This window comes from Furipterus horrens, unplaced genomic scaffold (genome assembly GCF_987537825.1).
Source record: "Furipterus horrens unplaced genomic scaffold, mFurHor1.1.pri manual_scaffold_7, whole genome shotgun sequence".
In the NCBI taxonomy this organism is placed as follows: Eukaryota; Metazoa; Chordata; class Mammalia; order Chiroptera; family Furipteridae; genus Furipterus; species Furipterus horrens.
The window spans coordinates 114,196,660-114,212,693 of record NW_028327177.1 but is presented as its reverse complement, the minus strand read 5'-3'; the positions used below and the strand labels follow the sequence as shown (position 1 = coordinate 114,212,693).

The window sequence follows — 16,034 nt, the reverse complement described above, 5'->3', positions numbered from 1 at the left end:
TGAACTAGCATGGTTGACTATCACAAACAGTATGTTTAGACAAAGAAGATAGAAAACAGTATTTACTTTATGATTGTATTTATATAATGTACCAGAACAAGTGAAACTCACCTATAATGTTAAAGATCAGAATAATTATTCCTTTTGATCATCAGTGACTATAAGGTGAATGACAGGGCTTCTGGGGTCCTGGTAATGTTCTCTTTGTTTATCTGAATACTGGTTACATGAGTGTGGCTGTATAGTTATATATATAATTTCAATAAAAATTTTGCATTAAAATTGGCCGGTGTGACTCAGTTGGAGCCTGGTCTTGTAAACCAAAAGGTCGCAGGTTCGATTCCTGGTGAAGGCACATACCTAAATTGAAGGTTCAGTCCTGGGTTCTGCGCTTACGAGACTGATGGATGGATGTTTCTCTCCCTCTCTCTCCATCCCTTCTCCTCTCTCTAAAGTCAATAAGCATGTCCTCAGGTGAAGATTAAAAAGAAAATTAAAACTATATAAATGTCTTTTCCTCTAAATTAAAAAGAGGAAGGGATTGTTACTCTCATTTTCAAAGGATTCCTTAAGTGGAAGAAGAAAAGTAGCTGAGAGACCCAACTTGGAATCTTTGTCCTCCAGGGTAGGGAGGTGCACCTTCCATAGCCTAAGTGTAGCAGATGGCTTTCAGGACTTGTATGTCACCATCACAGCTGGCCCAGAGTAAGGGTTTACCCCTTAGCAGCCTCTGGGGGCAAGTCTCATGCCAGGGACTTCTTGATGAGTGTCTCACCGAGGAGAGGACTCATTTATCTTTTCTTTTGTGATGATGCTCAGCAGGGATAGCTGGTCTAGAGATTGCTTGAATCCCTGACCAGAAATATGCTAGCTATTTCCAACTCATGACAGACGGGGATTGCTGAAAACCGTGTTCAAAACGTTGTGTATATGTATGCACATGCTTTCCTTGGGGAAGGGCCTTCAGTTTTCACAGTGTGGACTGCTCCCCAACCCCAGGAGTCTATTTGCAAAGTATGAAGCCCCGGAGGCCGGGGGACGTCTGGACCTCGCACGGATTGCTCTCGTCGAGTCTGGCAGGCTCCAGCATTGCTTTGGTCTTACCACCTCCCCCAGGTGCAGACCCCTCCCCTGGAGATCCAGCCTCACAACTTCAGCCTTGCAGTTCGGGACGCTGGGCAGAGGGGGCAGCCTCGGGGCAGGCGGGCCAGCAGGTGACAACTTGCCGCCCTCCAGCCCCAGGGAGGGCCCTGGCTGCTGGCTAGATGCCCCCGGGAAAGGTGGGGGTGTGGCAACTGCGATCAGCCGGAAAGGGCGAATCCTACGGAAAAGGCGGATCCGCTGTCACCCGCAGCCTGGGGAGGGCAGGTAAACCTGGCCGAGGACGGTAGGAGCTGAATCAGTATATGTGTCTCTCTTGCTGTGGAGTATGAGGCTCTCCACCTGCACCCTGCTGTGCGCGGGAATCCTGGGTGAGTGGCACACTGGGAGCCGGCGTGGGGCCGGCCCTCCGGGACTGGGGCTGGGTGCTTGCCGGGAGCCAGCTGTTGGGCACTTTGGCCGCTTGGGTCTAAGCAGTCCCGTAGCAGCATAGCGCTTGGCTGGCCCGCAATTGCCTTGCGCGCACCGACGCACCGGGCACGGTCTTAGCTGAAACCCTTTAGCCTAGGCAAGGCTGGGTTTCACAAACCATCAGCTGTCGATTGCAGCCTGCCACCTGATGTTGTACAGGATCAGAACTGGCTAAGAATGTTTAAATGGTCGAAAGAAAATCAAAAGAATAGTTTTGACATACGTAAGTTTTATGAAGTTCAGATTTCCATGTCCATAAATAAAATGTTGTTGGAACACAATCATGCTCATCCAGGTAAATGCTGTCCAAGTTGCTTTCAGGCTTCAAAGGCGGAGTGAAGTCGTTGCCAGAGACTGCGTGGCCTAAAATATTTACTTAGTCCATTACGGGAAACGTTCATGACCCCTGACCTAGGCTGTTGATCCCCTTCACAGTGAAGGAAACAACGACAAAGGAGTAGGAACTTTCCCAGGGCTCACTGGTTATTATTGAGAGGAATTAGGAGGGTGGGGCACATGTCAGTTGTGCTTGACTTGTCAGGTGTCTAACCAGAAGGATCTTTCCTTCTCTGAACCGTACACCTCCCATCCCTACCACTAATTAGGGAGGCAGAGGAATGTTAGGAAAAACAATCACCCTAGAATGGGATCCTCCATCTGCCACTCAGTGCTGTGTGACTCTAGGCTGTCCCTTGACCTCTCTGAGCTGTTTTCCTCATTAGTTCAGTAGGAATTGCTTTTTCACAATAACTTCACAGTTGCTGTGGAAGTGAAAAGAGATAATGTGTCTAATGGCAGAGCTTTAGAAACAGGTAAGTTATCTAACTGGCAAAAATCCTGCACATAAATGTAGGGGACACCATCCTGTGTTATGGGGTGGGCAGGGCTCGTGGCTGGATACAGAAGGTAATAGTGCAAAGCCAATGAGCTCAGGCATATGCAGAGCCCTCCTTGGCTCAACAACTGTTGGTTCAGTCCAGCCGTGGTTCTGTCAGGTGTCAGGCTGTCTTAAATTATTTCTGCAGTGGGGTATCTCACATGGGGGGAGGAGTAATCAGGGTGCGGCAGAGGAAGGAGAAGGCAGGAAAGACAAGGAGTGCTATGGTGGGCCCTCCCTGACTGGCCCAGTACTGCCACATAGGGCCTCACAGTGAGCTCCTCTGAGGCTGGGGAGTGGGGGAAAGGCAGAATACAGCTGTGGTCCAGCTAGCTATGGCCACAGGAAAATCCGGAGTGCACCCCGCCTTGGTCTGTCCCAAATTCATCCTGAACATGGCTTGTGTTGTTTGTTCTTCCTCCATCTTCTCTCCTGGTAATGCCAGGGGCTGACCAAAAGTTCATTTTTCCAGCTGGCTCAGTGTTTACAAACCAGGGGCAGGAGTTGCCTCCCCTTCTCTTGTCCCCAGCCTCAGAATCTGTACCGTTCATTGTTCATGGACAGGAGGGGGAGAAGCACAGGACAGAGGGGATGTAGCCTTCAAGTCCCTTCAGAGGGTGCTGCTGTCTCTCCCACTGGAACAGGGACCTCTGGCCTTTCTCTCCTAGGGCTGTGTCTGGCTGTCCCCAAGGGCACTGTGAGATGGTGCACCATCTCAAGTCATGAGGCCAGTAAGTGCTCCGCTTTCCGTGACAGTATGCAGAAAGTCCTTCCTGAGACTGGTCCTCTTGTCACCTGTGTGAGGAAAACCTCCTACCTTGAGTGCATCAATGCCATCTCGGTAAGTCGCTGCTGTCTAAAGGAGAGTGGAAGACAATCCATACTTTCTCTTGCTTCTTTAACCTGTGCTCACATATAGGAGGCTGATGTGTGGGGCACTCAACCCCCACTGTTGGTAAAATCACTTGAGAAATGAACAAAGGAGCAGTCATCTTTAACAAGTCTTAAAGCAAAATCCAACGTGATCTGAAAGAGGACTGTTTTCCCCTGAACTCAAGGAGTAAACAAGAACGTTTCCTATCAAAATATGTGATTATATAACATTGCTTGGAAGTTCTTGATACATCATGGGAAGTAGATGAATCATGCTCACAGAATACAGTGTCAGGATTGCAGATGACAGTTGAACCCTTTGTTTTCTAGGTTTTCCAAAATCCTTTTCACTCATTCAACATTGTTCCTGCTCATTTGAACCTGTGTCAGATGCTGTGCTGGGCAATAGGGCTGCAATGAATTTAAACACATGTGGTCCTTACTCTTGAAGAGCTTACAGTCAAGTCAGGAGAGAGGAAAAACATGCAAACAAGTAGAGATGTAATTTCAAATTGTGTGATGTTCAATGAAGGGAAAAGTAGAATGCTCTGACAGAGCAGTGGGTGTCAGGGACAATCTCCCTGAGATGGAACAATGAAGCTGAGACCCCAGGGATGTGCATGGGCAAGCCAAGAGCCAGGGTATAATACTCCAGGCAGTGAACAACAGCGTGTGCAAAGGGCCTGAGACAGGGGAGAGCTGAGCTTGTTTGCGTTGCTGTGGGAAAGCCAGGGTGACAGAGCAGAGCAGGGAGAAGGCTGGAAGAAGCTGTGAGGTGGGAGAGGTAGACTCAGCCAGACGGAGCTTGATTAACTCAAGCAATCAGTGATTTGGTACAAACAACTCATGTGTTCTGTTTGTTATTGTTTTTAAATTGGACCTCAGTGACAATCATAGTTTAATTATAACCCTTGAATTATGACATCAGTTCAGCTTTGATATATGCATGTCCTTCTTTATTTTCAAATGTGTTAATAATATACTATTCATGAGCCCACCACAAGTTCCCAAGGCTTCATTATTGCCAATAGCTTATGTCTATAGGGCGATTTTGCGGCAGCACTGGATTTGATGTGAATGGCGCCACTTGGGGTGATGTAACCCATTGGTTCTGCTTACAAGGACCTATGTGCTTCCCCTGCCTGAGCAAACATAATCCTAAGAACTTTTTGCCTTTTATTTTAGTTTTATGACTTATATAGGTATGTGTGAATAACTAATAGTTTTGCTTCTTAAAAAAATTTTATAAATGTGACATTACTATGTTGTCTTCTGATACTTGCTTTTTTCTCTTCAGTATTATGCTAAGACTCAGCCATGTTGTTGAATACAGCTATTGTTCATTCATTTTCAGAGCTCTACAATAGTCCATTATGTTAGTGTACCATGGTTTATTCTTTTTTGGTCATTAGATATTTGGACTGTTTCCATATTTTTTGTTATTCTAATGAGTGCTTGAGGAATATTCTTATACAAATCTCCTGTCCCAATTTTTGCTCTCCCTGCCCCACTCTCCACCCTCTCCCACAGTCAATTCCCCCCTGTTGTTCATGTCCGTGGGTCATTTGCACATGTTCCTTCACTAGACCCTTCACCTTCTTTCCCCACTTATCTTCTTCTCCCATCCCCTCTCATCAATGTCAGTCTGTTTCTGGTTTCCATGCCTCTGGTTCTATTTTGCTTGTTTGCTTGTTTTGTTCATTAGGTTCCTCTTATAGATGAGATCATATGGTATTTGTCTTTCACCACCTAGCTTATTTTCACTTAGCATAATAGTCTCCAGTTCCATCCATGCTGTGGCAAAGGGTAGGAGTTGCTTCTTTCTTTCTGCTGCATAGTATTCCACTGTGTAAATGCACCACAGTTTTTTGATCCATTCATTCACTGATGGGCACTTAGGCTGTTTCCAGCACTTAGCTATTGTAAACAGGGCTGCTATGAACATAGGGGTGCATAGGTTCTTTTGAAAATTGGTGTTTCAGGATTCTTTAGGTATAATCCCAACAGTGGAATTGCTGGGTAAAAAGGCAGTTCCACTTTTAGTTTTTGTGATTGTTTTCTTAAATTCTTCTTCTGATTGTTATTGGTGTATATAGATGCAACAGATTTCTGTATATTGATCTGTATCCTGCAAATTTACTGAAGTCATTTATTAGTTCTAATAGTTTTTTTAGACTTTACATATGTTTCATCAACTGTTGCTCATTCATTCACTTTTTGATTTCAACAGTTATATTTTGGGCTCTAGAAGTGACAGCAATTTTTTTTTTCTTTTTATACCTGGCAATTTTCGGTTCTATGCTTATCCCTGTAACTGTAGCCTTCACTTCGCACATGAAACTAAATACCACGTAGGAACCTTGACTCCATTGCAGCTGACAGTTCCGATGTCCACAATTCTTGAAGGCCCAAGTCTGTTCATACCCATGCATTATGTCTTACCTTACTCTGAGTTTGGTTATCTGCACCTGGGAGGCCATGTTTGATTTTAATCCTCCCTCTCCTTGCTCATTCAGGTGTTTCTTAGAATCCCTACTGCTCTAGTGGATGTCATGAATTAGGTTGGCTCCTTAGTTCCTGAGTCCCTGAGGCTCTAGTGATTCCTGCCTGGGATCCTGGTGTCTTGTCCAAGAAATTCCAACTTTAATGCCCTGGGAAGCACTCTTTGTTTATTTCCTTATTTATTTTTATTCTGTAGATTGTTTCATATCTGATGTCTTGTGGAATGAAAGGGTCATTCACTAATGTGAATGTATTTAACGGCACTGAGATGTACACTTAAAAATGGTTGAATGGCATATTTTATGTTATTTATTTTATTACAATAAAACAACAACAAAGCAACCCCAACTTTAAAAAAAGTTTCAGTTAGACAAATACATAGTTTGACTTACATTATTTTATTTCATTAAAAAATTCTATCATCTGTCTTATTGCTTGCCTATAACATGACACAAATCATGGTGTTATAGCTTCTGCCTTGTAATTAATCAATGAAACTATTCATAGACTACTGGCAGGGGCTTCTTGAAAAATCATTTTGACTGAAGATAATTGTGGCAAGGAAAAAAAGGCAATACAATTTGTTATTAAGTGCCTATATAAAAAACAGTGCTTTCACTTAAGAGAAAATAAATTCTAGACCTAGTGGAAAGACACATATAATATTTCAAGTGAACTATTAGTTTAAGGTTGAGATTTAGTAGAAGCAGAAGCTAAAAACAAACACACAAACAAACAAAAACAACAAAACAAAACCCCCAGCTAGTAACAGCATAACAGAAGTAATAAATCTATACTGCCTGGATTCAAAACCCAGCTCCAGAACTTATTAATGTGGCCTGGGGAAGTGACTTAAACTTTCTGTCTCTAATTTTTAATGTGTAAAATGCAGCTGAGTTGGACAGTGGTGAGCTGTGACATGTCTGAGCAGCCAAGTAAACGAACAATGAGCCATAATGGAAGTAATGATCATTGAGCACTTAGTTCAGAGTAAAGCAAGAAGTTAAACCCAGAGAAATGCTGAATCCATGAATGAAAGAGTCCTGCAGTTGTATGGACCAGGACGGGAAGGTCCACTACTGAACACTGAGTCACAGTGGAGAAGGGTATCATCAAATCCCCACTCCCCCATAAGGAGGGCCTCACAGTGACTTCTGAGGAGGCCTCAGCAGAAGGACCAAGATAAAGAGGTCACCAGATGAAAGCACCTGGGTTCTCAGTGTGAACACGTGTAAGATCATGGCCAGGCAGGCAGACCTGAGTAATTGACAGCAGCCTCCTTCAGAGCCTGCAGGGCCCAAGCTGTGAACCCAGTCTGGTGTGGGGAGGGCAGGTTTCCCCCATGAGGCCTACTAGGTGAAGCCTCTGTTATTCAGGTTGAACCTATAGGATCATGCATAGGTTTCTGGGCCAAGAGCCAGACTTCTCACCAGGGAAAAGAAAAATAATCTATTCCTTCCTCTATGTGGGAGAAATAGGAATATGGTGGCCAAATTCCCTCACCAGGGTGCTGGAGTCAAATGAAGCTTGGTTTGGTGTGTGATCTGGCCAAGTTGATAGCTTTTTGGGCCGCAGATCGAAGAAGCCCTGCCAGTCACCCCCGCTCACTGGGGTGTAGGTGGACTTCCCTAGAAGTGAGGGCTTCATTAGTGTCCGGTCTATTTCCTTTCAGGCAAATGAAGCAGATGCTGTGACACTGGATGCAGGCTGGGTGTTTGAGGCGGGCCTGGCTCCCTACAATCTGAAACCTGTAGTGGCAGAGTACTATGGCTCAGGAGACAGTAAGTTTTTTCTGGGGACCCAGGAGACAGTTTGTGGCCATTGTCTCCTCTGAGAGACTCTCGTTCTCTCCTGGTAGAGTCTTGTTTAGGCAGGTAATGGAGCAGTGAGTGGGCAAGGCGGGGCCCTGCGGCCACCACAGGAACAACCCGAGGCCTCTGTGCCTTTGGGGTGGTTGAGGACTGGTGTTGCTGACACTGACTGCCTGCGCCAGGAAGTGTGTGCTCCCTGGAGAAACGGAGCAGGCTGGGTACAGCCTGACCTGAGCCATTAGGGTTTAGAACTGTATACAGAAGTCTCCAAGAACCACAGATGCCTCACTCAGAGGACAGACCACGCTGGAGCACACACTCGGAGTTGCAACAGCCTTGTGTCTTTTCTGCGGGTAACCAGACTATCCCTGAGCCTGTGTCAAGGGACAGGAAATGGATGGAGTCAGAATGTGGCCTCTGTGCCACAACTCCGGTTTCCTGGTAGGCTTGGGCTGGTAGGTATAGGCAGACAACCTGCAGGGCCGGGGTAGGAAAAGTCATTTGGGGCACATGTGCACGTGGCATCTTGCCTGTGTTTGCCTGGAGGGTTATTAAAAATGTGCCCTCTGTGGTCCTTTCTTTCTCTTCAAGCCTAGGAAACTTATTCCAACCCCTCTCTCTTATGACCCAACCCAAGCTAAGTGTGCCTTGTGGGTTCCTCTTCCCTTGTCTGGAGCCCCAGCAGTGAGGAGCAGTGTTTCCCTTGAGGCCCAAGTTGTGGGTCTTCCATTCACACTCTCTGCAGATCCACAAACCAGCTATTATGCTGTGGCCGTGGTGAAGAAGGGCAGCGGTTTCCAGCTGAATGAGCTCAAAGGCAAGAAGTCCTGCCACTCGGGCCTTGGCAGGGCCGCTGGGTGGAATATCCCCATAGGCTTACTCTATTCGGAATTGCCTGAGCCACGTGATCCTCTTCCAAAAGGTAAGCAGGGAGGAAGGTGAGTGCCCTTCTGTAGGTGCCCACATAAGCCCTCATGTGTGATGGCTGTTGGGGTGGAGGCGGGAAGTTAACCACTTTAGACTGGTTGGGTCTGCTCCATCAGCAGCCCTTGGGAGGTGTCAGCTGAGTCTTAGCTCTCAACACCCCAGCAAAGGCTGTTTGGAGGAGTGGAGGGAAGGACATCTGGCCTGATAGGGGACAGGCAGGACCAAGGTCGCTAAGCCCTATTGTCCACTTCCCTGGGGTGCTTTCCTTTCTGTGGCTCATGTATTTCCCATTCTGCTGGAGCTTTCTCTGGTGGCCATCTGCTGGCCATGCAGGCACCTGCCCAGGTGGGTCTGTCATCTCCTGGGCATGGCTTCCCGAGACCTCTCTGAGCTGTTCCAGTCTGATGAGGCAGGGAGGGGAGCTGACAGCAACCTGGGACAGGCCTTTGTTGGTGGCAGGCACAGTCCTGGTTCTGGGGGAGCACAGTGAGAAGTCAGGGGTTACTCCATCCCCTTTTTGGGAGCCCTGGTCTTGAAGAGGGAACACACATAAGGGCAAACTGGTACTGGTATTCTGGTTTTGCTCTGGTCACTCTCTATTCACTCATGAGCCTGGGCTGGGAGCTGTAATTGTCTCTGGCCAGGCTGGCTGATGCCCTGTGTTCTTCATCTCTGTGTTGAGCAGCAGTGGCCAATTTCTTCGCGGGCAGCTGTGTCCCCTGTGTGGATCCGACAGCCTTCCCCAAACTGTGTCAGCTGTGCGCAGGGAAGGGGGCTGACAAGTGTACCTGCTCCAACCACGAACCATACTTTGGTTACTCGGGTGCCTTCAGGTGAGTGAGACTCCCTGCTCCTCCCCCTGGTGAAACTAAGGCGCAGGGAGTAAGACAGGGATGCCCCAGACCACCTAGAGCGTCACTGTGAATCCCAGGGTCCTGAGTGCCTTCTAACCATTCTGTGGATCAGTTTTCTTTCGGAAGCCCCTCGTGTCTCCCCAGAGCCTGAGGTCTGCATCTGTTATCCTCCTGGGCCCTCCTAGAATGTGGAGGGGATAGATCTGTCTCTGGGACTCTGCGATCCACAGACACAGGCTTGGGCTCCCAGCTGGGTTAGAGGCCAGAACCTCCCAATTTGCCTCTTTCTGCCTGAGCACTTCCCTGTGTCTGGGACATGTGCCTGCCTCTCCTTCCCTCCCTCTCAGCCCCATGAAGGAACTGCCTACTCCATGCTCTGTAAGAGAAATGGCTACCGCTCAGAACAAAACTAAACTGGCTGGGAATCCAAAGCTAGCCAGAGTTGTTATCTTCCTTGTAAAAGGCTTTAAACCTTTATTTAAAAAAATCTATCGCTTTTGGCTGCCTTTGAAGAGAGAACTGAGGGTCCCACTTTCACACCATCCCTACTCCGAGTTGCCTGGGGTGTGCTTCAGGCCTGGCCTGGCTGTGGGGGTGCAGAGCCTGTAGCTGGGGCAGAACCTAGAGGGCTATGTGGGGGAGGGGCAGGGCCCCATCTTGGATAGTGGCCTGACCACAGCTGTCCTGTTCCTCAGGTGTCTGCAGGACGGTGTGGGGGATGTGGGCTTCATGACACATATGACCGTGTTAGGTAAGTGCAGGAAAGAGGAAGAATCATGTGCGTCACACCCTGGCCAGGGGAAATGGTTTTTACCTGAAAGTTTCCCTACACCTAGAGGTGGGCAATGACAAGATCTTTGATGAAATAGGAGAGTTTCTGTATAAAAAATTTTGTTATTTCGACAGCATTTAGTGCTCTATTTGTTCAGTCTGTAAATCTACTAAACACATTTTCTGAGCATTTAAACATTACTTAACAACTAGTAAAACAAACTGAGTTTTAATAATCAAATTTTCTTAGTCAGTGAAATGTCAATTTCAAATTTAATCACATTCTCCTGAATGTTTATTATTATAAATGCTTCAAATACCTTCAGCAAAAACACAAATTATCATAATTATTTCAGAACTTATTGGCACACGTACAACTAAATCTGTTGCAAAAGCATTATTCCCATGGACAAAATATATTTCTTCTTTTTTTCTATATTAAAAACTTTCCAGAGTTTTGGGTAATTTATGAAAAACAAACAAACAAGAGTTTTTCAGACAAGCTGAGGTTACAGATTTTGGGTTTTATAACCAATTAAATTTCTATCAGATACAGAACATACTTGTACCACTTAAGATATTTAAAACCAAGTGGATATTCACTATGCTAGGCTCATTTTAAAATTAATGTCTGCTACATGAAGAAAAATTTTAAGTCCTTACTTTTTACATGGGCCTTAGTTCTTCTTAACCTCCTTCTTTCTCTAACACAAAATAGGAGTTTCCCATGTTTTGTTCTCTTGTTCAGCCATTCATAGTTCACTGTCTCCTTGTTAATACACATTGACCTGGTTTGTTAGCATTTTGGTAATTGATGCATGTCTTATTATCAGTAATTTTAATTAGTGGGGGTCATCTATGGGTTTCATTTCTCAGGATCAAGTTGTCCCAAATAATTGTCATTGTTATCTTCTCTGGTTGCTCAAATTACCCCAGTTATGTCAGAGAATAGCATCTTCTAACACTTACCCTGAAGTATTTGAAAACATCTTCACTTTCTGAAATAACAGGTTATCCCACACCATCCTGATTTATCTTTGCAGAAAGTCACCTGTCTTTATAAAAGTAGAAGTTTGTGAGAGACTGGGCTTTAGAGGTGGAAATGAATGTTGGTGGTGAGTGACTGAGGTGGAAAAGTTATTTCTTTCTGAAACTATAGGATCATAGTAAATCTTTTACTTTAATTCTAACTTTGCTAAGTCATTAAAAAATTTTTAATATAAAGATTTAAAATATATTTTCTCTGTGACATACCTAATTAAAATTGTAACATCCACAAGAACTCTAATTGTACTCCTCTTTTTATATGAGATTTTATCAACCCCAAAGACCTTTTATATGAGTCTGCTAGGGCTGCCATAACAAAGTATCTTAAGTGACAGAAAATTATTCTCATAGTTTTAGAGGCAAAGTTTCAAGATCAGGATGTTGGCAGGGTTGGTTTCTTCTGAAGGTTATGAGAGAGAATTTATCCCATGCCTTTCTCCTAGCTGCTATAGTTTGCTGGCAAGTCCTTGGCATTCTTTGGCTTGTAGTCACATCACCCTAATCTTTGTCTTTCTTTTCACATGGCTTTCCTTCTGTGTGCATGCCTGTCTGTGTCCAAATTTCCTCTTTTTATAAGGACATGAGTCATAATGGAATAGGGGTCTACCCTACTCCAGTATGACTTTGTCTTAACTAATTACATCTGCAAAATCTCGATTCCTAAATAAGGTCACAGTCTGAGGTCTTGGGGATCAGGACTTCAACATGTGAATCTTGCGGGGGAGGGGGAGCACAATTCAACCCAGAACATCTTTGAATAGCTAGATAAGGGGAACCAAAGAGCTTGTTTTTCTTACAAGGTTTTCTGGTCCTTCTCTGTCCCTATAGAATGCCCTCACTGGGCTCCTAAGCCTCCATGCATCCCTCAACTCTTCCACCATCTTTTGCGGGTGAGCTCTGCCCCCAGGGAAGTGTTGCTGAGTGGGGGACCTGGGTTGTCCTAGCATGGCCACATGTCAACCTCAGATTAGTGAATTTGATGAGTTACCTCAAATCTCTGAGGTTGTTCCTTCTTCTCTAGAATGGGATAATCACATCACTGGCCTCCTCCAGCTATTATAAGGCTTAAATGACAAAGAGCATGGAGAGACTTCAGCATGTGTGCTATGAGTGCTCAGTAAACATTCACTGTCACCTTTCATATTAGCAGAGCCATAGGGATGAGGGACAGGGAGGGCCCCGGGCCAAGCAAGTCTCCCACCCCTGTTTGTCTGCAATGAAAACCAGTCATTTCATCTCTTGAGGCCTCAGGTTCCTCATCTGTAGAAAATGTATTTGAAAAAGATTCTCTTTTAGTCTTTTTAGAATTGTTAAAAGAATGATTAAAAAAACAATTTCGGTGATATAAACACCCTATTAATACTTCATGAAGCGGGCAGTCTCCATTTGGAGAACTACAAAATGGAGAGGAACATAGGAAGCTTTTATAGGACAAAGGATAAAGAACAAGGTACAGACACATAGGAAATATCTGGTTGACTGGGACCACATTGTCAACCCTGTTTGGGGTGAGAAAGGGGAAAGAAAGAATATAGAGCCCAGAGTTGGCTTGGCATTTGATGACTGGCTGGATAGCACACTTCTGGTCAAGCAGAGCATTGCAGAGACATGGAAATTACCTAAATTTTGGTTTGCTAAGTGGCATCCTGGGCAGGAGCAGCTCCATCTTGGGCCTAGAAAATTATTTCAACAAGTCAAGTAGTTTGTGGTGCATTGAGGAGGAGGGACCACAGCTGATGGCTCTGCCTGCAGTCTGTTGGCTCCTCTGGCTTTCTTCCCTTAGAGACCCTTGCACAGCAGATTGACAGGGACCAGTATGAACTGCTCTGCAGAGACAACACCCGGAAGCCAGTGGACAAATACAAGGAGTGTCACCTGGCCAGAGTCCCTTCCCATGCCATCGTGGCCCGAAGTGTGGATGGCAAGGAGGACTTGATCTGGGAGCTTCTCAACCAGGCCCAGGTACCAAATCCACTGTCCTCCCTCCTGCTTAGGGGTCTCTGGCTGGATTTGGGGCACTTTCCTTTATTGTCTTGTTGCCACTCGGAAAGTCCTCTTGGGTTCAAGACACAGCAGGAACCAAGTTACACACTCTCCTATTCACTGACAAGCCCATCAGTCTGTAAGTGTTATAGATGGCAGAGACCATAAAGCCCTTACTTGCCATCATCAACCTGGGGGGCCAAAGACTCTGCAGAAGTTCCTCATTGCCCCATTGTGTTCTTTTCAGTTCTAAACAAGTTCTCAGGTACAGAGTACATGTCCCCCCATCATGAAGTGTTCCCCTATTATCCTGTTGGCATATGATCCTGCCTTCCTGACTTCCCTCATGGCAGTTCCTCTCTCTGTCCTGTGTTGGTGGCAGTCTCTCCTAGCCTGTTCTTACTCATTACCTGATTCCAGCCCTGTTGGCCCTCTTTGCTCAGCACTAGGGGTTCAGAGGTAAACTAGACAAAGCCCTGCCCTTGAGTTGTTCACAGAGAAATATGGACACATAGAAATTATCACCAGACGGGATGGCACAACCTTGGGGACATGGATTATGTGCTTTGCGGAGGACAGAAGGATTGATTTGCTGGGTGTATCTAGGAAGATTCCTGGGCCCTGGGAAATAGGCTGTGTGCACCCCAAGGAAGTGTGGAGGTTTTCCAGAGAAGGCAGCAGGTGACATTGTATGCAGACCCACAGCAAAAGCTAAAAGCAGACAGACATTGAAAAGAGCATGTGAGTAGGTGCTGCCTCAGCTACAGTCGGGAACAGCTCTGGGCCAGTCATGGGGAGTCATAGGCAAAGGGCCCCTTTGTTTTTCCAGAGGCCAGAGGGGAAAGGGACTGCTTGAAATCCTTCAGGACTGGGGTGGGAAAGGAGCCCAGGGCTCCTGACCTCCAGCCTCAATGGCCGAGTGCTGGATCACCAGCTGCTCCAGGATGAGGTTCACTGGAGCCACTTGGGGCAATCAGACCGCCAGACCTGAGGCAGCCTTCACTGGCACCCTGTGGGAGCACAGCCTTGGAGGGACAGCTGCCTGGCACTGATGACCCCAAACCCTTCATACAGACCAGGGGGGCAGCCCCAGGCAGTTGCCCTGAGTCCACGCCAGGCAAACCAGCTGGTGTTTGAATAAAGCATTCCCTGGAGAGACATGAGAACCCTGTGAGCCAGAGGGACTTCGGAGGACCTGGGCTGCTGTTGTCACTCTCAGGCACTCGTTCTTCTTTCCCTGTCTGTTCTGGTCTGGTTTGGGGTTTGTTTTCCCTTTGCCTCTCTATGCCAGCCTCCCTCCTTCACTGTTTGTTTTTTATCCTTTTGTTATTATTTAACAGAAATATTTTGGAGAAGACCAGTTGTTACGACTCCAGCTCTTTAGCTCTCCTCATGGGAAGGACCTGCTGTTTTCCGACGCCGCCCATGGGTTTTTAAGAGTCCCTCCTAAGATGGATGCCAACCTGTACCTGGGATATGAGTATTCTGCTGCCATTCGGGCTCTAACGGCAGGTGGTAAGCTCCCAGGAGGGCAGTGAGGCAGGACGGGGGGCCATAGAGGCTTTCCCAGTACCTGCAAGCTGCATCTCACCCAATCTTCTCTGGCCTGCAGAGCCCGGGAAAGCTACCAACTGTGTTGGGTGTTAATGAGGGGATTTTCTGTTGCGCTGGGGAGAATACCTAACTACCTTCAGATTATGAACAGTTTGGGGTAATGATGGTTCTGGCTTCTTTGTATTAACCAGAGTTGCCCTATCCAACAACAGGTCTGCCTGACAGGGACAATAGCCCATCCTAAACCGAAGTGAGAGTGTGGCCTTTGCCACCAACAGGAGAACCAGAATTTCAGAGGGTTTTAATCCAGCTCCTGCCTTCCTCTGAATCCCTATTTCTTCCTTCCTTCTCCCCCCCCACTCTATTTAGTCAACCAATAGTTATTGAGTATCTATAAAACTACTGGGTTAGATGTGGACATAGCGTAGTAAGCAAAGACATTGGGTGAAGGGAGAGCAAGCAGGCCCACTCAGAACGGAGCAAGTGAGTACCAACTGGCGGGCATTCCCTGGATGGGAGAACCCAGTCCTGTAAGAAAAAATCCCAGACTGAGCTGGGCTGGTGCTCAGACAGGCGTCCCCAGGAAGGTGATGCCTAAGAAGGTGAGGTCAGGAGGCACATTAGGGTTTCTCTGCCTTCGCTGCTCTTTCTGAGAACTGAGGTCCTGTTTCTCCTGCAGAGTGATATGCAGGAATGAGTGGTGATGTGGGCACAAGACTGCTGTTGTTGATGGGGACCCCATTGGGCAGCCACTCTGTAGCCAGTGGCACTAAAACCCCAAACCCATTTTGAAGCATCCTTTGGATCCCTGGCTCTTCTCCATCCATCCTAGGTGTGGGAGACCCCCAGAGGGTGCAGTGGTGCGCAGTGGGCCAGCATGAGAGGGCCAAGTGTGACGAGTGGAGTGCTGTGAGTGGTGGCATCTTAACGTGTACCACAGAGGAGACCACTGAGGACTGCATTGCTGCCATCCTGGTAAGGAAGGCCCCATCTCCACAGCTGAGCTCGGACACCCACACGCATGGCACTTCTGCTGAGTCTTCCCAGACACCTCCACATCAGCTATGAGGTTGAGATGCTTGTATGCTTCTCTCCCCCATCCCCCCACCCTCTCCAAAGCCCCATTCCACTCCATCCCACAGACCCCTCCAGCTCAGGGCTGGGCAGGAACAGAGAACCAGCTCAAAGCCCAGACTCATCTGGTGCTCATCTCTGGTGACCAGGGAGCTCTGAGCGGTGTCCTGCCTAGGACCTGCAGAAAGT

The 16,034-nt window shown here is 46.8% G+C and overlaps 1 protein-coding gene across 1 annotated transcript in view; it reads left to right on the top strand.

Annotated features, from left to right (window-relative positions):
• Positions 1–1,303: 1,303 nt before the first annotated feature.
• LOC150005094 (inhibitor of carbonic anhydrase-like) overlaps positions 1,304–16,034 on the top strand; it is a 34,760-nt gene continuing 20,029 nt past the window's right edge. Inside the window, exons 1-9 of the mRNA XM_090284325.1 lie at positions 1,304–1,472; positions 3,118–3,290; positions 7,497–7,605; positions 8,381–8,557; positions 9,248–9,395; positions 10,112–10,167; positions 13,018–13,196; positions 14,558–14,732; positions 15,604–15,746. Coding sequence (XP_090140451.1) covers positions 1,430–1,472; positions 3,118–3,290; positions 7,497–7,605; positions 8,381–8,557; positions 9,248–9,395; positions 10,112–10,167; positions 13,018–13,196; positions 14,558–14,732; positions 15,604–15,746 — 1,203 coding nt within the window. The 5' untranslated portion in view covers positions 1,304–1,429. The remainder of the gene's footprint in view (positions 1,473–3,117; positions 3,291–7,496; positions 7,606–8,380; positions 8,558–9,247; positions 9,396–10,111; positions 10,168–13,017; positions 13,197–14,557; positions 14,733–15,603; positions 15,747–16,034) is intronic.